At 54.6% G+C, this 19040-nt stretch overlaps 2 protein-coding genes across 2 annotated transcripts; both read right to left on the bottom strand.

The window, feature by feature from the left end:
• Positions 1-2947: 2947 nt before the first annotated feature.
• Positions 2948-4595, bottom strand: OXER1 (oxoeicosanoid receptor 1). Its single transcript, XM_047851182.1, has one exon. It carries the CDS (start codon positions 4490-4492, stop codon positions 3353-3355), a length of 1140 nt encoding a protein of 379 aa, XP_047707138.1. The 5' UTR covers positions 4493-4595; the 3' UTR covers positions 2948-3352.
• A 1637-nt stretch (positions 4596-6232) lies between these two features.
• On the bottom strand, positions 6233-18538 carry HAAO (3-hydroxyanthranilate 3,4-dioxygenase). Its single transcript, XM_047851183.1, has 10 exons — positions 18284-18538; positions 15734-15812; positions 13060-13143; positions 12640-12746; positions 9632-9721; positions 9260-9303; positions 8846-8991; positions 6969-7037; positions 6700-6782; positions 6233-6596 (listed from the first exon to the last, which is right to left on the bottom strand). Exons 1-10 carry the CDS (start codon positions 18361-18363, stop codon positions 6518-6520), a joined length of 861 nt encoding a protein of 286 aa, XP_047707139.1. The 5' UTR covers positions 18364-18538; the 3' UTR covers positions 6233-6517.
• Positions 18539-19040: the final 502 nt, after the last annotated feature.

The following is a 19040-nucleotide window of genomic DNA, read 5'->3' on the forward strand; positions in this document are numbered from 1 at the left end:
TAGAGGGTCTCAAGGTCAGAGTCATATCATCTTCCTCTAGCTTAGTGTCTGTTTACTGGTGGGAGCCCAGTAAACGCTGGAGGATGAGTGGCTATGAGCCAACAGCCCAGCCCTGCCTTCCCTCCCCCTGCACGGAAGTTCCCCAGACTCAAGTCATAGATGCCATTTGCTCATCTCACAGGGGACATTAGGAGAAAGAAGAGAAGGCCCTTCTCCAAATTCACACTGAATAGTGTAGCTCACCCCAGGGGCCAAAATGCCATTTGGAACCCAAATGTGGGAAATAGCATCTTTTTTTTTTTTTTTTAACTTATTTATTATTGAGAGAGAGAGAGTGAGCATGCACAAGCTGGGGAGAGGCAGACAGAGAGGGAGACACGGAATCCGAAGCAGATTCCAGACTTCAAACTTTCAGCACAGAGCCCAACGCAGGGCTTGAAACCACAGACCCACAGACCGTGAGATCATGACCTGAGCCGAAGTCAGACACCCAACCGACTGAGCCACCTAGGGGCCCCTAGGAAATGGGATCTTTAATCAGCCTTCTTCCAGCCAACCTTATACCACCATGGTTGCAGCCCTCCCACCTGTAGTTTTCTGCACTTAAACACAGTTTGCCTTCCTCTCTTCCTCTTCCTCCATCCCTTTTCATTCCTTCTCCCCACTCCCCCACTATGTAATAATTACCTTTTTCACTCAGCACTCAAGCATATCAGTTGTTTCCGTCTCCAACCTCTGGAGTTGGATGAGAGCCAAATCAATGTTCCCATTTCACAGATGAATTAATTCCAGGTTAGGACCAGGGAGGCCTTCCATGTAGGGAGTGTGGAGGCAGCCTGAATCCCTGCTTCTCTCCCATGAGGGACACCAGGAAGGACCTTGTGAAAGGCAGGGTGGCTCAGTCGTCAGAGAGAGAACAGTCCAATGTCAAGATGAGGGGCAAGGAGGATCCTGGGCAGGTTAGGAGTGGGCCCAAACTCTGTGACTGATCTCTACCCTAGGACACCTCAAAGGGGAGAGAGCACTGCATGAAAGCCATGGGAACCATTTGGTTACTCCCTTAAATTGGGAGGTGGGGGCAGGGCAAGTGAGCCCAGTTGCTGAGGGTGGGAGGACATGATAGGGTAGAGAAGGGGCCAGCAAAGAGAAGAGGGAGGAAATGGCACATGGAGCCCCACTTTCCCATAGAGCCACCCATGCCCATGCTGGTACAAACATGGAAAGAGATGGTACCAGAGGGGAAGTGCCTGGCGTTCAGCACACAGTGTGTGTTAGCACCCTAGGGGTGGGGCTCCATGAGAAAGTGCTCAGTCCCCAGCCCAGCCTCCAGCCTGATTTGGCAATAACAAATATCAAGCTGAGGTTGGGTTGGGCCGGTCTTGGCCCGTTCTTCCCCATGGCAGAAGGTGGAGAGGTGGGGAGTCCCTAGAAGTGACTCTAGGAGGGTGAAAGAGACAGCAGCAAGAAGGGAGGCATGGAGCAGGGGGCCATGGAGGGCAGGGACACATGAGGAGCCACCTTGTTAGGGGTCCAAGCAGCACACCCTTGGTTTGAGTTCTCTGTTTCTCTGTAGGTTTCTGAGAGCAGCTGGTGTTTTCAGAAAAGGAAAGAGGGCTGGAGATACACCAGGGAGATCGGTTCCAGTATCCATCCAACCTATTGTCCCCCAGGCCACCTCCCTCCACCTGACACGTTCTCCATCTCCCACCCCAACATCTGCATGGCTCCTAGTTGCCTCCCTCCTGGGACATTAGTGACTCCTAGGCTTTGACCTCCATTTTTGAAGACTTTTAATAGAGGGAAAGCATCCCTGTCTATGATATGAGAGGGTTGCACTTGGATTAAAACTCCAAAGGGAATTGGGGAGAGGGGATTTGGTCCCATTCATCAGAACCTATACCTAAAGTCTAGAAGTTCATGGGTGAGGTGATGAGTGGAGAAGTAGTTCCAGCTTCTTCTGTCCCTGCAGCAGGGAGGTGCATGTGTATTCGTTGTTCTGAGGTAGCCAGGGCTGGAGACACACAGGGTTCAGGTGGTGCATATTTGGGACCCTACTGACCTCTAAGTAGCCCTTTGGAAACTTTGAAGGCTATGCCTCCCCCTCCCCCAACCTAGATTAGAAAATTTGTTGTTTTCCCAGGTTACAGTTAGGAGATTAGAGTAGAAAATGCAGATTGGGTCTGCATAAGTATTTTAGGAATTTGGCCTAAAAGCAGTTACCAAAGAATAACTTCCCCTGTGGACAGAAAGGCCAACCACTGCCCCCCTCACCCACCAAAAAACCCTAATTCACGCCAGGTATATGTCTTGTGCCTGGAGGACCCAGGCCAGTGGATGGGTTAGCCCAGGTGGTTTCAGAGACTGATCACAGGCATACTGAGCAGAACAAAGGGATGGAGGTGGGCAAGGTGGCTTTGGTCCTGGGAGAGGGCTATGAAAGTCAGTCCTGGTGACTCTGAGGCCCCTGTCCTCACCTGGGGTCCTGTCCTGGTGGGGTAGCAGCTACCACAGGTTCCAAGGCCAGGGAAGGGTACTTGGGGCTGAGGGAAGCTAGCAGGGGTGGGGTGGGGGGAGCCCAAGCGGAGCTAGGAGCCTGACCTGGATGAAGTAACTTCCAAGGTGGAAGATCTCCTTGTTGTTCCAGAGGAGAGCTGGGCTGGGCCCTTAGTGCCTTGGGTGAGACCTCAAGGATCGCAGAAGGGGTGCTGAAGGCCAAAGAGGAGCAGGGGTCTCCTGGGGATCCAGACAAGCTGCCCTTCCTGTAACCCAGAGAAGTTCTGCCTTGAAGGCCACCTCAGAGCCCCAGGAGCAATGTGGAAGGATGGTGTCCCAGATGGCTTCCCCACTGTGTCCCCTGAGTTTCCCTTCATCTTGGGCACTCACTTTGAACCCCAGGGCCAGATGGACCCAAAGACATTGGGTTTTCCTTAGAACAGCTGAGGCAAGCTTGCATTTTCAAAAAGAAGTTTATTAGCATTGAAAGGGACAAATGAGATAAGAGAAAATGCAGAGGCCCAATCTCTAAAGCAAGACCTGTGCTCTCACAGTCATCACACTCTGGCCCATGGACTGGGCAGCTGTGTAGCCCTTTGGGGTGGAGCTGACACAGGCTCTGCCTGTCTCCACCTGCCATAGTGCTCTTTTCCTGTGCTCTGGGGACATCATCCAGGATACACTGCTCTGTAAGGTCAAAACCCTTTTCTTTCCTGTCACCCAACTGGTTCCTGCAGATGTCCAGTTGGGTGAGGCACCCTGAGCTGGCAATAGTCTGGGGAGTGACCTCATCCCCCCAGGTCAGATCCTGGCCGTCCTTACTTCCATGGCACTGCAAACCCCTGTCCTGAGACGGGCCTTATGACTCCAGTGAGACCTCCGCCTGCAGCTTCTCTGTAGCCTTTGCCTTCCTAGAGGCCTCCCAGTACCTAGCAGAAGGCTGGTAGGAACTTTCATCGCTGGCTGAGCCCTGCCAGTTCTGGCTGAGGCCCAGCAGGGCCCGGCCCTGGCGGAGGAAGTTGGGGCTTGAGAAGCAGTAGAGCACAGGGTCCAGGACACTGTTGAGGTAGGTGAAGGCCAGGGAGCCGTGGAAGAGCTGGGAGCAGATGTTGAGGATGTGGCAGACATGCAGGCGGAAAGCCACCATGGAAGCCATGCCAAGGATGACACTGGGCAGGAAGCAGATGATGTAGACAGCCACCACCACGGCCAGCATGCGCACGGCCCTCCGCGGGCCTGTCTGCCCACCCAGGCTGCGGCGCCGGATGGTGAGCCCGATGCTCACGATGGCAAAGAGGATGAGTGCCAGTGGCAGGAAGAATTCCAATACAAACAGTGCCTGGTGCCAGCGGAGTGAGGCCGAGGTGTTCTTGCCCAGCTGGTAACTGAGGCAGGACTGGTTAGTATGGGCAGTCAGGAGCAGGTGTCCGTTGAGGAGCAGGATGCCCCCCCACAGTCCCCCGGCCACTCTGGCGGCTGCCCACACAGAAGCCCGGCTCAGCATGTGGTGGGGCTGCACCACCTTCAGGTAGCGGTTGAGTGCGATGGCCGTGAGGAAGACCACGCTGGCCGAGCGGTTGGTAGACAGCATGAAGAGGTTGACTTTGCAGACAGTGGCCCCGAAGCGCCAGATCTCGTGCAGGAAGTAGTAGTCCACACGAAGGGGCAGGTTGATGATCAGGAGAAAGTCGGCAATGACCAGGCTGACCAGGAACACTGTGTTGGACGTCCAGGGCCGCGTGTGGAAGCAGAAGATGAAGAGTGCCAAGCTGTTCCCCAGAAGGCCCAGGACAAACTCCACACCCAGGGCTGGTGCCAGGAAGGCAGATACTATGGGGGAGGAGGCTGGGTGGCAGGGAGCTGAGGCCTCTCCAGGTGACCCCCAGTCTGTGGTGAAGGCAGAGGGAGAGGAGGAGAGGGAAGGAGGGAGGGAGGCAGGAAGAGTAGAGGGTGGGAGAGAAAGGAGGGGAGAGGAAGAGCTCAGGTTATGAGATTCCATGGGCTGCTTAGGCCACAGACCTGAGAGAAGTTTCCAGTCTTTCTACCCCTGCAATAGTGTTCAAGGCAGAGTGGAATGATGCTCACTATTAGCTGGCCACCACGATGACTCAATATCCTGGGGTTTTCATCAGCATCCTTGCAGCCACTGAGAAACACCCAGCGTTCCTGTTTGTAGGCTCCCCCCACCCCTGCAGCCCTCCCTCCTCCCTCCCTGCCCTACATCGAGTGACCTGGCCACATGGTTTCTGAAGGGGGGTGGGGGAAGTCTATGCTGCCCTGGGCAGGGGAGGAGAGCAAGGCTCAGCAGTGGGGTGATGGAAGCCCAAGAGGACCCTGAAGTGGGAGGAAGGCCCAGCTGGGGTAAGGTGGGGAAAAGTGTTCATAGCCCTGAGGGATCAGACATTTGCTTGCCTGAAGGCTGGAGCTGGTCCTGGCACCCATAGCTCAGGATCATGCAGGCCACCCTGGACATCAGCCCCCACCCCATTACATACAGACTGGGCGGTTGTGTCCCTGCCCTCACCAGCTCTGGTGGCAAGGGAGTGTGGGGCCAACAGAACATTGTTCCAGGCGAGCGCAGTGGGCAGTCCAGTCAATACCTTGACTGTGGTGCTCACGGCCTCGTGGAATAAGCCTGTTGTGCCCTGCCAGCCTGCTGTCGTTACTCCCAGGTTCCCGATGGTCCAGAGTCCATGTACAGGATGAAATACCTCCCACAGGCAGAGGGCTCCCTGCCAATTTCTGCTGCCATGACCTGGGACCTGGATGTTTCTCCCCCAGACAGAACAATCCTTAGAGCCTTCCAGATTCCCTGTCCACTGTCTACCCCACTCCATCCCTACCCAGCATTCACTACAGAGAGAGGAGTGGAGGCTGGGGCTGTCTTCAGACAAGGTGCAAGTCCTGCTCCTCCACTGCGTGGTATTCTCAGGAAGCCATGGGGCCAGGCCTGTGCACGGACACGAGGGTCTCAAGCTCCTGATAACCTGGGACAGCACCAAAGGAGGCTGCGGTTCCAGGCTGCAGGACCTGACATCCCCTTTGCCAGCGGGCTGGGGTCAGCAGAGTGCCACGTGTGCCAACTCTGCCAAGGCCTCTGGGTTTTGGGCACAGTGGCCATTGGTCTCTTTCTCTCTCAGAGCCTCCAGGCCTCTCCCCTGTCCTGGGCTCCCATCTGGCCAAGGCTGAGGGAGACAGGCTGTGACTGCAGAGTGCAGGGTGGTAAGCCCACCAGCCTGAGCTTTGAATGCAGACAGGCCTTGCTTGGAAACAGAGCTGCTGGTTTCCAAAACCTCTCTGAGCTTCCTAGAGTATGGTGAGGATTCAATGAGATAATGTATGTAAAAACTTCTAGGGAATTCCCTAGCGCAGAGCTAAAGTTCAGAAAAACATCTAATTTTTATCATTTGTTTGGATTATCTGCCCTGGGCACCAGGGACAAACTCCTTTTCTCATGGCCGCTTGGCCCTGCACACGGGGCCTCCCTGGGACATTCCCGTGTTCTCCCTTCATTTCCCGCACAGAGCAATGCCCTGCTGCAGCCCAAGTTCGCGCCAGCCTCTGCCTTCACATCCTGGACTGTCACCCAGTGCCCCCCACCACCCCAGACACACACACACACACACACACACACACAGTCACAGGAGCACACAAGGTCTGCCATTAGTGACAGTCTGTGTACATGCGGATACATGAGTGTCCACCAGGAAGCCTTTATTGAGGGCCTTTTTGGTGGCAGGCAAGTGCTGTGCTGAGTATGTGGGAACAGAGGGATGGAGAGGCAGCCCCGCCTCAAGGAGCAGACCAGCTAGCAGAACCGTGCAGGGCAGTGAGCAGAGAGCTGTTAGAGGAGAAGGGGTGTGACCAGCCCCCCAAGAGCCTGGCATCTCAGCTGAGAGGATGATGATGATGTCCAGGGTCCGGCTCCAGGACGCTGAGTGGCTCAGCAGTGGTACATGCAGAAGCAGAGAGGGCAGGAGACTGATGGTGGGGGGGAGGCTGTTTTGGGGCCACATTCAGAGGATCACCCCAGGGGCTTCTTGCGGGCAGGATCTTGAGTCACAGCCAGGGCCACAGAGCCTTGCCCTCGCTCCCAGGCATACCTGTGGAGACACGGGTGGGCAGGGGTCAGACAGGTGGGCCCTGAGGATCCCAGAGAAAGGAGCAGGCTCCCACAGCTGGGGGAAAGTCCTCCCGTGCACTCACGCATTCCCAGCTGGCACCAAGAGGCTATCATCGGGGGCCAGGCTCAGGCGCTGTTCCCCAATTGTCACCACAGAGGAGCCCTCCTGGGAAAGAGGAGCAGGAGAACTGAATGGAGGCTGTTGGGCCTCAACGCCTGTCCAAGAGTCCCTGAGTCTGCCTTGGCAAGGAGGCCCTGGGAGCTGCCCCAGGCTCTGGGAGTCCAAAGTCCAGGAGCAGCCTGTCCCCATGGGCAGAAGGATGTACCACCCTCTCCCAGGGGCCCCACTTGCCAACTGCCACAGCCACACATCCACGTCCTGTCTTGGGCCTTTGCTGCTGCCTTGTCCATAGACAATCACCTGGTAGGAAGTGACATACATCTTTCTGTTGCTTCTGCCCCACACAGGAGATGGTCTTGAACCTGGCCCCCGGACACCAGGCCCACAGCACCAGGCACAGCCTTATCTTCATGTGTAGAGCAAAGACCGGGACTCAGAGAGGAAGGCTGCCAGGCCCAGGCTTCCCTGCTGCATCCGTGATGAACAGAGCTGCCCACATGTTATCTGGGATCACACATGCTTGCCTTTCACACACATATGCACATCGGATTCCTCTGATGCCCATCACAACTACTGCTGACCCATGCGAAGGCATGACTGCCAGGGGCACACTTGGGACACACACACTTGCGTGTACACGGCCTAGTGTGGACTTATGTATCACACACACATAGTTCCCCAGAGTGCCCACCTCCCTTCTTCCATGAGATTCTGGCCTAAGAATGAGGAAGGAGATGGGTGGGGATGAACCTCTTTGGCCTGCATTCGCCTGGAAGCACACAGCTACTGTGCAGGCTGCGCTCCTGCTGGCCCAGAGTGGGACTCAGTAGATACCTGTCACCATAAACCGGAGCAGGTGGGAGCAGGGGTGTGAAAGAGGTGGAAGGTGGGGCCATGAGGCCAGTTGGTGCTGAAGGCCATTGCCCTGATGGGCTGGGAGGGGCTTTGTGGTGTGCACCTGCTTTCACAGCCCCATGTAAGCTCAGGTGTCTGCAGGCCAGACCTTTCAGGGCAGGTCTGTATCCAGTGAGCATCTCTCCACGAGAATGTCTAATTCAAACAGCAAGGGATGTGCCAGTGGCAAACTGTAAAGCACAAGCAAGCACGAGCCTCCTAGCAGGTCTCCTCGCCTCCACGCTTGCCCTTGCCTTCTGATCCTGTCCCCACACAGTACAGTGATCTTTCTGAAGGGGGATTCGTCATCTCCCTGCTTTAATGCTTAGGGGAAGCTCTGTTGTCTCCAGGATAAATCCTTACACCTTGTCCAGCCCAGGAGACCTGTCAGGACCTGGGCACTGCTTGCTACTCCTGCCATCTAGCAATGGTGCCTGCTGCCCCCACTCCTGGCTCCTGCCAACCTCAGCTACTTGCAGTGCCAGGCTGTTTCAAGCTTCCATGCCCTTACTCATGCTTCTCCCTCACTTAGGATGCTCTCAGTCTCCCTTTCTTCCTTTTGCAAATGCCTAAATTTGCTTTAAAATGCAGCTTACACATCACCTCCTCCAGGAAGTCTTCCCTGACTTCCCTCCCAGCCTGGGTTCCACCTTTATTGTCCTATGGGTTGCTGAAGCTTCTCTATCAAATAACATGCCACGTGATTATGGTAATTGTTGAACTTGTCTGTTTATCAGACCATACACTCTTCGAGGCAGTGACTCTAATTTTCCTACCAAAGCCGGACACATAATAAGCACTCAATAAATGTTGAATGAAAGAAGGCCAGCTTTGTTTGGGTGGGTCTCTCCCTGTCCATCACTCCACCCACCCCTCACCCCCCAGGCACCTCTCTTCCTTCTGGCTCCCCAGGCTAACACTGGCCAAAGACTCAGGAATTCCTAATAGAGGGATAACTCTAAACCCTCAGGAACTAGTCAGTAGATGGGGCAACTCCTACTCTGAAGGCAAAGAAAGACTGCTTGAGACCATGTACTCCACTCATAGCAAAGTCATCATTCTCTGAGTCAAGGAGAAAACAGGAAGGCCTCTGTTCATGTCACAACTTCCCAAACTCTGTGTGTGTGTGTGTGTGTGTGTGTGTGTGTGTGTGATTAGTTACCATTTCCTAGGGCTGCTAGGTAGATGTCCTGAGTGGCCCAGGACTTCATTACCTGTGTCTCATAGGTGTCCCCAAACAGGCTGAGGGGTGTGCCTGCCTGCAGCTCTCTGCGGTGGCGATCCAGCCAGGCCTCCAGGGACATCGGCTCCATGACAGATCGGGTGCTCAGGGGGAATGGCGGTTCCTTGAGCAGCTGGTCTGCACCCACAGCACGGCTGTGTCAGTGGCCTCTGGCCCAGCTTGCCCAGCCCCAGCAGGCCCAGGGGTCCCAGCTCTAAATCACCAGAAAGGGCTCTGGAGCCAGCTCAAGCCCCAAACAGCCATGTGGAGGGTACTATTTGGTGCCATGATCTCACACTCTGGGTACTAGGCAGAGTCCTCAAAAGGAGACTGGCACTCTGGGCCAAGACCTATTCTACTCTGGGAAAGCAGAGAGGGAGGAGGAAAGGTGGTTCAGGGGGCTCACCAGGGATGGGCTCTCCTGTTTTGTGCTGCTCAGAGCTGAAGAACCTGCAGGGAGAAATGGGGAGGAGGAGTGGCCAGTGAGACACACATGTACACACATACTCGTATACTCTCAGGTGTGGGAGCCCACACCCTCGTAGGCCCCCCACAACTTGCTGTGGGTTCCCCTCGCTTCCAGCCCCATGGAGCAGTCCCCTCCTCCCCCCCCAGGCCCTCCCACCCCAGGAGGGCCGACCTCCCCCACCAAATCCCAGGCATGATGGCTCCAATGTGGGGGCTACTTCTACACAGTATCGCTGGGATGGGTCTGCCCTTCCCGGCCGGTGCAGGGGGCCTCAGAGAGCAAGATGCAGGGGCTGGGCTGGGGGCTCACTCCTGGATGATGGGGGCCAACTGTGTGCCAAGGTCCTTGCAGTAGAACCACTTCTCAAACAGGACGTCCGTGGTGTCCCCCACGTAGTACCTGCCAGAGCGAAGGACAGGCAACCCAGCTCCCCACCTGGATAGCCTCAGGCAGCCTGGCTCTGCTTGTGGAAGTCTGGACCCCAGCTAGCCCTGCAGAGCTGGCTGCCTGCTTCACCCTGTTAGCACACCCTAGTGGCCAATGCTTGCTTGCCCAAACCTGGCTCTCCCAAAAGCACTGTGTACCTCAAATTCCGGAGTGGGTATTATTGACCCCATTTGCCTTCCTGGTTCCCCAAACTTTACAAAATGGATAGGAACTTTGAGGCTCAGAGAAGCTGGGTAACTTGGCAAGGATTACATAGCATTACAAGATCTGAGAGTCTTAGAAACACAGAAAACATCAATTACAAAGAGGAAGCCAAGGCTGAGCCTGAATACGGGGCCTGTGTCTGGATGCTCTGCCTGCCTGCTGAGCTCTAGATCAGAGCGCACGGAACCTTAAGAATCCAACATGCAGAAGATGCCCCCCAGATGAGGTGTCCTGCTCCTTGAAGGGTAATGGATGCCTTTGAGAATTGGAGCAAAGCACTAGACCTCTTCTCCAGAGGGAGGTCATTGTGCACGGGCGCACAGTCTCTAGGAAACTCTTGGAAGCCCACCCAATCCCCAGCCTGGCTCGGTGAGCTCCTCCGCTAGCAGATGGGGGCCGTGCGTCAGGGCCCTGTGTGTGCAGCACTTCCGCTGACCGAATGTCTAACCTCAGCCTCAGCTCCCAGGGCCCAGGCCAGCTCTGTCCACTTTTCAACCCCTCCCGAAAAAGAGAAATGGTCCTGCTCATGGGACATGGTTTACAGACCCGCTGCATCCACCTCGTCTGGCACCTCACGTTCTATCCTGGCATGGAGCTGGTCACAGGAAGCATGCCTTCAGAGTGGCATTTTAATGCTGAGTCCCTGGCTTTTACTAAGGGTCAAAAGTAGCCAGAGGCACCTGGCTAGCTCAGTCGGTGGAGCAGGTGACTTGACCTCGGGGCCGTGGGTTCGAGCCCCACATTGGGTGTAGAGATTACTTAAAAATAAATCTTAAGGGGAAAAAAAGGCATCCAGATAAAATCTGTTATTGAATTTGCTATAAAAATGTTACTGAGGACACTGTCCACTCTGTCACTAAAGACTCCCTATATAAAGCCCATGTGAAAAATTATTTTGGAATTGAAAGGCAGGCCTCTGTTTCTACAACAGACCATTATGCAGTAGATCAGTATATGCAACCACTAACATTAAGGGGGTTTTTGTTGTTGTTTTTTAGAGAGAGAGCATATGCCTGAGCAGGGAAGGGCAGAGGGGGAGAGAGAGAGAGAGAGAGAGAGAGAGAGAGAGAGAGAGAGAGAGAGAGAATGAGAGTGAGAGAGGGAGAGAGAGAGAGAGAGAGAATAAAAAAAATTTTTTTTTAATTTATTTGTTTTGAGAGAGAGAGCAAGCAGGGAGGGTAGGGGCAGAGAAAGAATCCCAAGCAGGCTCTGAGCTGTCAGCTTGAAGCCTGATGTGGGGCTGGAACTCACAAAGTGTGAGATCATGACCTGAACTGAAACCAAGAGTGGGATGCTTAATAGACTGAGCCACCCAGGCGCCTTGGTTTTCTCTTTATTATTATTTGTTTTATTGAGATATCATTCACATAACAAAATTTACCCCTTTCCTGACAAATAATTTTAACTTTGTTTATTTTCTTTCTTTTACTTTTCCTGATTTCAAGACAGGTGATTAGAAAAAAGGGAAGCATTAAAAAATATCCATTGTAACAGAAAATACGGGGCAAAGTATCCTGATGTCAGGAATTTGTTGAGAAATTTTAATTTTCTTAATTAAAAAACAAAAAAAAATAGTTTAGCTTTTGGACAAATCTGTGTCCTTCTGAGCCACAGGCTGCATCAGATAATAACTAGGTGACTAATTGGAACCCAGTGGGAACTCAGCTATAGAAAGAGTGCCCCCCCTCAGCACTGGTGTTTGTCCCTTCCTTGGTGCTTTTTTTAAACTTTTTTCCTTCAGTTTTATTTATTTTATTTTATTTATTTTTAAATTTTAATTAATTAATTAATTAATTGATTAATTAATTAAGTTATTTATTTGAGAGAGAGAGAGCACAAGCAGGGGAAGGGCAGAGAGAAGGAGAGAGAGAATTCCAAGCAGGCTCTGCACTGTCAGTGCACAGCCTGATGCAGGGCTCAAACCCACGAACCACGAGATCACGACCTGAGCCGAAGTCAGATGCTCAACTGACTGAGCCACCCAGGCCCCCCTGTCCCTTCCTTGGTGCTTACTCACGCTCCTATCTAGATTGTCCTGACCCTAATTTCCTATTTCTCTACTATGTCAGCTCTTCCACTTTCTAGCAAACTCAACTTCCCTGTGCCCAGTCTCTTTGTCTATAAAGTACAGATGATAACAGTACCTACCCCATAGGATCCCTGGTGGGTTAGATGGATAAATACACCTGAAGCACCTGCCTGGTGCTCTAGCAAGTGTCATACACATGTTAGCACTGGTTGTGGAATGAGCTGGGGTAGAGAAATAAGCCAAGGGCATCCTGGCAGAGACTGAATAAATCCTGGGGTTGGAGGCTGGGAGGAGCAGCAGTGTGCCTGGCTGCCCTGGCCAGGGGGCTCTGACTTTGGCATCCCCACTCCCAAATCCCTGCAGACCTCAGTGTGCGAAGCACAGGTTCCGGTCCCAGCTGGAGCCTTTAGGCTGAATGGGCTCCCAGGGGGTCAAGAGGGCATCCTTCCCTAACCCCATCATCAACTGCACGCCACCACCTCCCCTACCCTGTCCCCGTCAGCCAGCAAACACAGGGGCTGCACTGCTTCCAACCCTCTCAGTGGCTAGGAAGTGCTTTCTCAGGTCCGTCTAGTGTTCTTTCCTCTGCTGCTTGCCCCCTGTCTCTGCCCAAGACCCCCAGACAAGGCCCATTTACCTGAGCCCATCTAGCTCGGTTTTCAGCCGTCTCCGTTCAATGACCAGCCCCACAGTGTCAGCAAACCTCTGCGGAGAGTGGGGTACCCCAGCGGGCAGGAGGAATATCTGCAGTGGTGGGGACAAGGTGCCAGCAAGGATGCAATCCCCTCCCAGAGACCTTGATGCCCGCAGTGTCCTGGCCTCCCCAACCGACCCACAGGGTCCACCCAGCCCACCTCTCTGCCAGCCTCCAGCTGGGAACTGGAGGGAATGTCAGGCCTTACTGAGGATGGAAAGTTCACAGGAGGAAGGGCCTGAGGACCAGGAAGGGAGGCCAGACAGGGCAGGGAGGACACACTCCAACCAAACTCAGGATGAGTGGACGATGGGTTTCTGCTCCGTGGTCCTTCACCACCCGTCCCCTGGGGCCCAGCCTCACTTCTCCCTGCCGAATGGTCACATCCCGGTGTTTTCCTCGCTCCAGGACTTGAAGAACCATGTCACCCTTGAACTGGTAAAACACCTGTGGGACAGGACAGCAGACAGGCTCAGACCCTCCCCCATCCCTCTTCCAGGTCCTTGGCTGGAGTTCTGACCCAGAAACTTGAGAAACTTCCTGAAGACCTTTATGAGCAGTTCTGTCACTCCTGCCCCGAGCCCCCAGCCTCCTCTGACACATGCTACAGATGGGTGTGCTGGGGACACACAGGATCACATCTTGATATGCAAGTGATGACTGAAGTACCTGGGACAGAATAGCTGGTTTCTGGTGTGGGGGCAGGAGGCTGGCTGAGACGCTCACTGGGGAATTCAGTGAGCCCTTCAGGTAAGAAGAAGTGCCCCCTTACTGTGTCCCAGGGTCTGTGCAAGCACTCTCATATACATTATCAGAAATCTTTACCACAGCCTCCAAAGGTATTATTAGCCCCATTTTCTATAGAAAGGAAAAAAAGAAAAAGGCTCAGAGTGAAGCAACCTGCCCAAGGTCGCCCAGTTAGTCCTGGAGCTACACTTTGGACCTGAGTCTGTGTGTAGCTCTGGAGCTTGTGCTGGCTCCCCCGGCCACCGTGATACCCCCACAGTTAGTGGGGTAAATGGAATACATGTGGTGGGTGAAGCTGGGGACCCTGAAGGGCTGTTGCAGAAGCCTGAGCTCAGCAAGGAAGAAAATGTGGCTCAGGGATGCCTTTTTTTCTCACCAAGGAGGAGCCTGGACCCTGGGCCTCGGGCGGCTCCCATAGCACAGCCTGGGTGAGGATAGGTTAGGAGCAGAGAAGATGCTGACCCTCAGCTCTGCAGCCTCCCAGGGCCTGTGGCTGGTGCTCTCCCCAACTTTAGGATGAGAACAAGCTGTCACAAACCCACTTCGAGCCAAATTCCTCCCAGTCACCTGAGTGTCCCTCCTGAGAGGGGATACCTACTCAGGCCAGCCCTCCTCATCTGCTAGCCATTCTGCTTGATCACTGCTTGGCCTGGGCCTCTCAGTGGACGCCCATCTGTACTACCAGAGCAGCCTGGGGAGACCCAAAAGTGCAGTATGGGGTAGAGGTGGGAGGGGCCAGGGGAAGGAAAGAGGGAGGGAGAAAGGAAAGGTGGGCACTGACACCAGGGATAATTGAGCAGAAGCCTCTGGAAAACCAGATGAGGGGCCTGAGGCTCACCGAGGCAGGCAAAGAAACCCTGCAACAGGCCTAGTTTCCCCCCTGGTGGCCACTCCCAATCCCATCCTGTCTTGTCTTTGAGGATTTTCCTGCTGATTTTTCCCACAGAGGAAAACAGTTTCCCGTGAGGTGTGCTGAGAAGCAGGTGGCTAGGCTAGGAGAGCTAGGAGAGGTGAAGGGCTGGCCAGCTTTGCAAGGCTGCTTTGCAAGGCTGTTGGCCCGGGGTCCTTACCCCCCTCCCTGCCCCCCCCCCCCCCCAGGTGTTCTGTAAATATTTGTTGAGTGAAAGATTCTCCTATGCTCCTTCCAGTTCTGGCTGTGGCTGAGAGGCCAGCAGTGGGGGTGGAGGCTGGACTCTGGACCTTGAAACTCTGCATCAGGGCCCTTAGGAGGTGGGTGGGAGTTCCCTATCCTGATCTTTTGTCACCAGAGATCCTGAGAGCTGGAAACCCACCTGTGTCCCTCTTTAAGGCGCCCCATCTTTTTCTTCCTTTTTTTTTTTTTTTTTTTTTTTTTTTGAGAGAGAGAGAGTGAGAGAGGGCACTGGAGAGGGGTAGAGGGAGAGGGAGAGAGATTCTTTTCCTTTTTAATTTTTTTAATGTTTATTTATTTATTGATTTATTTTTGAGAGAGAGAAAGAGGGACAGAGTATGTGTGGGGGAGGGGCAGAGAGACAGGGAGACACAGAATCCGAAGCAGGCTCCAGACTCTGAGCTGTCAGCACAGAGCTGGATGCAGGGCTCGAACTCATGAACTGCGAGATCATGACCTGAGCTGAAGACGGACGCTTAACCTACTGAGCCACCTAGGCACCCTTCATCTTTTTCTTTTAATTTTACTTTTGTTTGTTCACTTTCGGGTAGGTAGGCAGTACAAAAACACAGTTCAAAATTCAAGGTACAAAAGGGTATTCGGTGCAAATTCCCCCCACCCAACCTTCCCCTCTGTCAAACAGCTCCTAGGAACTGATATGTCTTTGGCCCTCTAGATAAGGAGGGGGCCTCCCGGCCCCAACCCTTCCTGGAGAACTAGGCTCCTGAGACCAGAGTGGAGCACCCAGGTCCCTCTCAGCATGCAGGTCTCAGTTGGGAGGCCAATCTTTCATATTCAGATTTTAGGAAGAGGGGATCAGGACTTCCCACCTGGCACATGGACGGCCCCTGTGTCCGGGACCAGGGGTGATGCCCAACAGTTACAGCCTCCCTCTCATACCCACAGAGTCCGGGCTCTTTCTGGGGGCTCCCACAGCAGAGTTGGAGCACGGAGCTGTTAGATGTGCCACTGTGTATCCCTAACTTCCAGGCAGCAGTTTTGTCCTGTGATTTCAATCAAGCCCCCTTCATCCATCAGCCATCTGACCACCTCCTTTCTGTCCACAGGTTCTGGCTCCTGCTTGGGAAGCGTCCCCCTCCTTCAGGGCTATTAAAAAAAGGGGGGCAGTAGAAGGCCTACCTCCTCACCCTCCTCGATGTGGTAGTCCTTCCTGATGTTGGGGCCCCCGACGAACATGACTTTGAGCTGCTCCTGGTGCCTGCAATGGACAAGGGGGAGAGGTCCTGAATCAGCTCGTGGGACAGGACAGGAGGGGTGCTGGGGCCTGTGGGGGGCCTGAAAGGAGCCTGGGTACACCTGGGAGAGGCGACAGGGCTGTTTCTGCATCATTGTCCCTGTAATCTCTGACATTTGTCCCCCTCCCCTGTCATCCCAGTAAGGCCTTGTTTATCCAAGAGTGTGTCTATGTGTGTCTGAGATTATACGTGTGTACCTGTGTCCTTCTGTATGTCTCGGTGTATTTGTGTGTGTGTCCCCAACATCCTCTGACCTAGTTGGGGGAGCAGCATGGTGGTGGATCGATCGCTTCGTCAACCAGGATCCCTGGCCTTGTTCAAGATCTCCAATTACAGGAGAGCAAACCACAGGCACCACTTCCTGGGCCTGGGGGCAGTGGAGGGGTAAAATGACCTTTATCTAACCCCCTCTCCCTAAGCTGTCTGATTATGAGACAGACTCTGCTCCTGGAAACTGCTGGCTTGAAGCTGTGAGGCAATTAGGGAAAGGAGTGGAGGGGAAAGCTGGATGCAGATAGCCTGAGACTGGAAGTGTTGGGGGTCTTGGTGGTGTGGGCGTGGTCTTGGGGAGCAATGACAAGAAGGTGGAACCAGGTCACCCCAGGCCACAAAAGCTCAGCTAAGCAGTTTGATCTTGGCCTGAGGGGTGCCAGGGAGCCTAGGAAAGTTTTTCTTTTTCAAATCAACTTTGTATAATTTAGGTACATATGGAAAGTCCTTGAATGAGCCCACTCAAGAACTATTTCAACCCATCAGCCAGATCATGTCTCTCCTCTGCTCAAAGCCCCCCAGCCATTTCATATGACCCCACCCACCTGACCCCAAATTCATATGTTGAAGTCTCACCCCCAGGACGTCAGAATGTAACCTAATTTTGAACTAGGGTCATTGCAGATATAACTGGTTAAGCCACGATGAGGTCACCCTGGAGTAGGGTAGGCCTCTAATCCTTATTAAAAGGGGAGAGATTTAGACACAGATACATTGACAGGAAGAGTGCCCTGTGAAGATGAGGACAGAGATCAGTGTGACGCAGCAGAAGCCAAGGAAGGCAAAGATTGCCACCAAGCCACCTGGAGCTAGGAGAGGCCTGGAGCAGACACTTCCTGACTGCCCTAGCAAACACAGTGGAGGGCCTGCAGCTCTATTCCGCCCTGTGGCCCATTATGCCTGCCAGCCTCCACCCCTTGTCTGTTTGTATTTATTGGTTGCCTCCTCTCACCGAATGTCAGTGCCACCAGGAAGTGACTGTCAGTTTGTTTTCTGCTGCATCTCCAGTGTCCAGAACAGTACCTGGCATGTACTAAGTACTCAGTGAATACCTGCTGAATGAATAAAGGCAGGGCCTGCCTTTTGTGATTGTTAATACTGGGCCGTGTTGGAGGCCATGCTAGGGTGGGGGGGCTGGAGGCAGGAGCAGTCCCTACCACCCAGGCTGGAAGGGACAAGGGTGGACCCAGAGCAGTGGCCAGAGGGCTGGGGAAGAGTAGAGGGAGGCGAGACACTGTTAGGGCACACTGGGGGACCTACAACCAGGCTGTACAGAGATGAAGTGGAAGAAAGGGGTGAGAGCAACATCAGTGGTAGAAGACACCCTGCTTTGAGGGGGATGTTGGCCATGAGCCATGGCAATGCTGCACAGTGACCTAGAGCGTGGATTTCGGAGTCGAGCCCTTCCATGGGCTGGAGTCTGGATCCCATCCTGCACTAGCTGTGGGACACTGGGAGAGTTACCAGAATCCTGCCTCATGGAGGTAATGTGTGAGAACTACGTGAGAGGGTGTAAAAACACTGGGCACAGTGTCTAGCTTGTCAAAGTGTGTGACTGTGGCCATGCGGTTTGGGGTGCCAGGCCGTTGGGGATGTTCTGAAGACATGGGAGCGTCAGCGGGGAGCTGGGGAGCACACCAGGCAGGGCCCCAGGGCCCGGGAGGAGGGGAGGGAGGTGAAGGGGCCACAGGGGAGGGCCAGGTGGGCGTGTGTGTCCATCTGCAAAGAGAAGCCTGCGAGAGCACCAAATCAAAATCCTCCCACAGGAGCTGCTCCTCTGACATCACCCTCTGCCTGCAGGTTCTACTGCAATTCTGAGGCATGGAAAAACCACCTCCCCAAACTTCTGAGAGTCACTGGGGGTTGGAGACTGAGCCCAGGGAAAGGGTGGTGAGGTGCCATCTGCATCTCTCCTAGGCTCGGTCACTCAGCCATCTTCAGAAGTCAAGGTCACAATCTCCCAGGCAGAGTCACCAGAAAGAGGAACAGATGAGGTCGGTGGAACCCGGAACAGCTTGCCCTCCCCCTCCCCTGAAGGCACAAGAGGATGGCAGACTTCTGGATCAAGGAACTGGGCACTGGAGGGTGAGGGATGCGGCGTGCAGACGGAGGAGGGAAAGGTGAGGGTAGAGGGCAGAAGGACGGGAGCGTCCCTGGGACTCACAGGAGCTTGTTGCAGACCGGGGGCAGGAAGGAGGCCCGGTTCTCCTCCACCCAAGTCTTCACCCTCACGGGACGCGCCATGGCAGCCCGGGAGCCCAATATGGAACCGCGTGCACCCCGCGGGTATAGGAGGGGCTCGGCTCCGCCCAGCGGCCCATTGGCCGCATTGTTCTTAGGCGTCCCGGGGGTCAAAGGGCGGGATACCCTCCCATCCCCCGCCTCGCGACTGCACAGTATCTGGGCAGCGGACCGCGCGTGGCCCCTCTCGGACTTTGGTCCCGGCCCCGCGCCGCCCCCCGCGCCTCCCCGGGCTACCTCTGCCCAGCCTCCGCCAGGCGGCTTCCTGGCGGGGGAAGCGGTGCGTGTGGTGGGGGCGTCCCTGCTTCCCGCCGGGTTGGGGGCTCAACCCCCTGCACGTGCTAGGGCGCCACGCATATCGCCGGGCCCTAAGACGCAGGATCGCTAATGTGCCCAGTCTCCAGTTCCCAGACTTTCCGCCTGGACCCCAGGGAGACCCCGAAGGACAGACTGTGATGGGAGGAAGGAGGATTTGAAAATCCGAGCATCTGAATTCGGAGGTTCTGGCCGAGGATAGAAGCCTCTGTTTCCGCATCCGAGAAATGGCAATGTCTACACAGCCATCCTAGGGTTGCACAGCGGCCACCACTGGCACCGACTGATGTCAGCCCCTTTTCCCTCGAGGACGGCGGTGAGGCCAGAGTCCCCAGATTTAGTGAGTGCTGCTCGCTGGGCTCGGA

The sequence above is a fragment of the Prionailurus viverrinus genome, chromosome A3 (genome assembly GCF_022837055.1).
Source record: "Prionailurus viverrinus isolate Anna chromosome A3, UM_Priviv_1.0, whole genome shotgun sequence".
Classification (NCBI taxonomy): domain Eukaryota; kingdom Metazoa; phylum Chordata; class Mammalia; order Carnivora; family Felidae; genus Prionailurus; species Prionailurus viverrinus.